The 5,520-nt window shown below is 43.2% G+C and overlaps 1 protein-coding gene across 1 annotated transcript; it reads left to right on the top strand.

The window, feature by feature from the left end:
* The first annotated feature begins 4,278 nt into the window (after window positions 1-4,278).
* On the top strand, window positions 4,279-5,192 carry LOC145799457 (uncharacterized). Its single transcript, XM_082889048.1, has 3 exons — window positions 4,279-4,549; window positions 4,789-4,876; window positions 4,919-5,192. Exons 1-3 carry the CDS (start codon window positions 4,279-4,281, stop codon window positions 5,190-5,192), a joined length of 633 nt encoding a protein of 210 aa, XP_082745174.1.
* Window positions 5,193-5,520: the final 328 nt, after the last annotated feature.

Raw genomic sequence — 5,520 nt, 5'->3', positions numbered from 1 at the left:
GGGCTTTTAGAAAAGATGGTTGTGCCACTATCTAGTGGGCTTAAAACTCACAGTTTTAATGCATTATTCCAATTTAGGTAATTCAACCTCCATCCACAGGCATTCGAGCAGTTATATCACATAAGCAGCTGGCCTCATGGTAATCATGCTGTTATGGCAATACTCACACGCATGCGGTATGCTAAAGCATAAATGCTTACCAAGTACTCCAAGCCAAAACAAGAACATGTTAGCAATCATGCATGATCCAAGTCCATGTTTAAATGCCTAATGAAACGCATACGGAATGTCACTAGAGTAGGCTCGGCTAGTCTATAAATGACATGTGAAAATGCACAAGTAGCATGTATTCAAGTTAGATTTGAAATACTTATGCAGTTAGTATGATGCGCCGAGCCTGGTGCATGCAATACCTGATGAATGATGCATGCATGCATAGCGTGAGGTATGCTAAAGTAAACATGTCCTAATACTAACCATCGAAAGCAAGTAAGGAAAAGGGAGAAAGAAGTGGGGGTTAGAAGACATACACACACGCATCCACGCTTATTACAGATTCACCCTCGCTCGGAGGGACCGAAAGAATAATACAAGTTAATTAACCTACAAGCTAATTAAATATTACAGACCGATTAATTAATTAACAAATTAACTAATCTAATGAAAGCAGTAAACGGCCTCGGGAAGAGGGCCCAATGCAATGCGCGCTCGGCTCCGCTCGAAAAGTCACTGCCATGCACAAGTTGCCTCTGCTTTGACTGTTCTGCTTCTCTGAAAATTACACAACTCCCAAGGTTGCTTCTCTGAGTGTTGTAGAACACCACTGGCTGAGTGGGATCATCACCGGCCATTTTGAAGTGGTCATCGACCATCAATTGAACTCTTGGCTAATCATTCTTTGCCGGTCGGCACTAAACACTGCCGGCCGGCCGGCCAAATCTTCCTGCTGAATTTGTTTTGCCAGCAGCAGAGGACAGAACTTGGCATGGCAATGTATTTCAAGCAATGTATGCCCCAATCACACCCCTTATCATATTCATGACTCAAAGGGATATGATTCTCGATTCTCGGACCACCAATCGCGCATTTCCATGCATGATGGCCCAAAGAATCAAGTGTGCATTTTGATTTCAAATGAAATGCAATGCACATAAACAAACCAAGGGGCTTTCAACCTCTATCATGGCTTGATCAAGAGGTGAAGCATGCATGCAAATGCAATGCAACCTAAGTATGTTAACTAGGCATGCAACATGAGCATATGGGAAGCATGCAAGGCATATTACAAGCATGCAAGTTAAATGAGCATACAAGGCACAATGTCAACACACAAGCATGCAAAACATATGGTATGTTAAGCAACCAAAACAACGAGGAGAATACGTGCCAAATTCAACATCATTTCAACATGCAACAACATGTCATAAGCTAAGCATGCAACAACATGCCAAAGGGTGGACTTAAACTAAATTAGGCAGCCCTTAAACAAGCCTAAAACAGTGGCCAATGCTATGGAAATGATAACCAATACACACACACATGCATGCAAATGAGCTAACACTTGAACATCAAATAAGCAACCTTTAAGCACACTTAATAGGAAGACAAACATAGGGATATGGCATGTATCATAAGCTCTGAAATTGCATGAAAGAGAGGTGTCAAACCAATTAATCAAAACAAGCAAAGCATGTAATAGTGGTCCAAGTACTTAAGGCAAGCTAAGGAGGTATTGAACTACCCTTAGCAAAACCAAACATGGCATGAATTAAATGATCAAAACAGAGTTTCAACATATTAAAACAAAGCCTAAAGACCACTTAGATAGTCTCTAAATGACTTAAATTCAAGGGCATGCACAATGACCAAACATGGAGCACAAGGCACAACCTCATAAGGCATCAAAGCGGCATCAAAGGCAAGCATACAAACATGTTATAAGGACTGAAATAACATGGTAAGTGGTTCCAAACCACTGAAACAATGCAAGTAATGCATGCTAGAGAGGCCAAAACTTAAGGCATTCAAGAGGGATTGCATGGTAGCTATATAAAGCAAGACATGAATGACTCAAATGACCTAAAACAGTCCCTTAGCACATCAAAATATGCATGTAAGCTTCACAAAGCTAAGCCTAAATCATGCTAGAACAAGGGTCTACACCTAAAGCATGTTAAGGCAAAAATGTGGCATTACAAGATGGTAAGGAGGCCCAAACACAATGGTCCCGGAGCTCAACCGAAATGGCACAAAACAAGGGCCAAACAAGCCTTAAGAGGGTTCAAACAACCCCAAAGCTTAAAACACCCTTAACAAACTATTTAGAGCACTCAAAAAAAAGAATTTTCTATGTTATATGTTAAGGTCAAAAACAGTTGCAAATATGGCAAAACAAGCTATGAAAACAAGGCTTAAAAGAGGTAAAAGCTCACCCTTGAAGCACAGCAGCAAATCAGCAACTTTTGGACCAAAAAAGGGCTTCAAATCACCCCAAAATCACCTCCAAGGACCTCAGCTCAATAAAGGGAGTAGAGAACTAGGTGTTTGTATGCAAAAGTACAAAGAAAATGCACTTTTGAGCACAAACAAGCCCTAAACCTTAGAGAGAGAGGCAGAAAATGTAGAGAGAGAGAGAGAGATTTTTTACTCCTTTAGGTTGTATATCTCCTCCTCTTCCTCTTGTATCTCTCCTCCTTTGAGAGAGCTTGATTGATATAGATAAATCAATCTGCAGCCCCCTCAGAAGTCCCACGTCCAGGCATGGGCTGGGGTATGGCTTGGAATGACAGCTGCCAGCTGTCTACAGAAATATCTGTTGAAAACCACATTTGGCCGGCCGGCCATCAAAGTGGTCGACCGGTAGTCAAATTGGCCGGCCGGCCGTCACATTTGGCCGATGGCAACAAGACACAGCCGGTGGCCTCAAGCCACGGCCGGTGGAGTGTAGGGATGTCCCAAAAGCCATTCCCTGCCCTGCAAAGAAAAAAAACAAGTGTTTGGTGTAAAACCAGACACAAAATGGTCGAGTCGAGAGATTCTGAGGCAAGGCGCCTAGCCGAGGCCTCCGGGAACTCAAGACGAACACAAACATGGATGATCACCAAGTGTTCAAGCGGTGACGTCCAAGTCTTGAGGACGGTCAAAAATGGGGTGTCTACAAAATACTATGGGGATCATATCATTGATTACATGGGAGTGGAGATACAGGAACTAAAAGCGCAACTCAAAAGGATGATGAGCGACTTGAGGGAGAAAAGGACCGACGCAGAACCCTGTCGTCTGCATTGGAGGAGCCCATCCCCTGAACCACCAGTGAAGAAGGTCCCCAAAAACAAATCTAGGCAGGAAAATCAACCAATCCCGGTGTAAAGTGAAGCAGCGAGCAGCCACAGTGGTGGTTCACACCGAAAAGGAGCTAAGAGGCTGAAAACGGCCATCCAGCAGACAAAGTATCCTCCTCAGGATCTCTGTACTTGGTTGGTCTGGAATAGAAAAAATGATCAACGGCGAAAGCGTCAGGCTCAATACCTTAATCGTACTGTCCATCAAAGAGAGCATCAAGCACTGGATCGGCTTGTCTCCTCTCATTTCTCCCCAAATATCAAAGCGATAAGACCCCCCAAGAAGTTCACTCTATCAAAATTCACGTCATATGATGGGAAGTCAGACCCGCTAACACATATCAGCCACTATCGGCAGATGATGTCCATGTGGAGCCGAGATGAGGCACTAATGTGCAAAGTCTTTCCATCCAGCTTGGTAGAATCCAGACTCAGATGGTTCGATCGTCTCCCTACTGGATCGATTTATGACTGGAAGCAGCTCTCTGAAGAGTTCTTGGCCAGATTTGTCTCCAACATCAAAATCCCGAAGGAGTCGGACACCTTATTCGGTCTCCGAAAGGAACAGGAAAAAACACTATGCAATTATGCAAGACGGTATTGGAAAGAGTATAATGATTTGGAGGAAAATGTCTGCAGCAAACAGATGGTTGTAATGTCTTTTAAACATGGCATGCATCCAGAAGGCAAGTTGAGACAATCATTTACCAAATGCCCAACCACAGCACTAAAGGACTTACATGGCAGGATTGAACAGTATGCTCGCCTTGAAGATGATCAGATTTCCATTGAAGTGGCATCGGCCGAACCAATAACTCTAGGAAATAGAAAAAGAGCAGATCAAGGGGAACCCCGATGAGTCGTAGTGAATAAAATAGACAAGTCTAAATCCCATGAGGCAGTTGTTATAGTCTTCAAAGAACCTATCTATCGTATTATGGAGAAAATCAAGAAAGAGCTGTTCTTTACTTGGCCACCAAAGATGCTAGGGGACCCAACTCGGCGCAACCAAAAGCTCAGATGCTCCTATCATCAGGATAGGAGGCACATGACTCAGAACTGCCGAGCATTAAAGCAACACCTGGAGGACTTGGTAACTATTGGGCACCTCCAAGAATACATTGATCCAAACAAAATTGTGACCGAGCAGGGGAATCCCCCACCAAACACAGAGCATCCACCTCGATTGGTCATAAATGTAATTCATGGTACAACCAGTCACGAGCGAGAAAGACACTTCAAGAGGAAATTGCAAAAGTCATGCAAATTTAGCAAGTCATGTTAGTGGGTCCAGTACCGAAAAAGATACGAACAATACCTAAGACTCCCTTATGTACTGTTTTATTTACAAAGAAGGACTTAGAAGGAATTCAACGCCCATATACTGATGCATTGATTATAACTGTAGGAATTGGAAAATGATTTGATGTGAAATGAGTTTTGGTAGACCAGGGTAGTGTAGCAGATATATTGTATTACGACTTGTTCAAGAAGCTCGGTCTTTCTAAACAACACCTCACGCCAGCGGCAGCTCCGTTAGTCGGCTTTAATTTGTAGCCTGAATGTCCACTTGGCAGGATAGTGTTGCCAGTTGTGGCTGGGACAAAGACCCTTCAGATAGAATTTCTGGTTATTAACACACCGTCTCCTTACAAAGCTATACTCGATCGGCCTTGGATTCATCAAATGGAAGCAGTCCTCTCAACCTACCACCAACTCATCTGTTTCCAGACAGAACACGGAGTAGATCAAATCTCAGGGAACCAAATTGCATCAAAGCATTGTTTCATGGTAGGCATGAAGGCTAAACAGCTCTGTAATCGGGTTCAGACAGTTAAAGTAGCAGAATAGCTGATCTTGGAAGATATCGGTAGAACCCCAGCTGAGAAGATAGTAGAGGATCTGGAGAAAGTTTTAGTAACGGAAGATGACCCAGAAAAGTACTTCTTATCGGTACCTCCTTAGGCGCTGATGAGAAACTTCAATTGTTGGATTTGCTGAGGGACAATATGGAGGTATTCGCATGGTTAGCATATGATACTTCCAGGCTGAATCTAGAATTTTCGTGCCATGAACTCAACGTCAACCCTTTTGCTCAGTCCATTGTGTAGAAAAAGCCGAAGATCTTCAATTGAGCACACTGAAGCAGTAATTGCAGAGGTCGACAAACCCCTAGAGG

This window comes from Camellia sinensis, chromosome 9 (assembly GCF_055761805.1).
Source record: "Camellia sinensis isolate YWXY chromosome 9, ASM5576180v1, whole genome shotgun sequence".
Taxonomy (NCBI): domain Eukaryota; kingdom Viridiplantae; phylum Streptophyta; class Magnoliopsida; order Ericales; family Theaceae; genus Camellia; species Camellia sinensis.
Note: the sequence above shows the minus strand (reverse complement) of the source record. Positions and strands in the feature narration are given on the sequence as shown.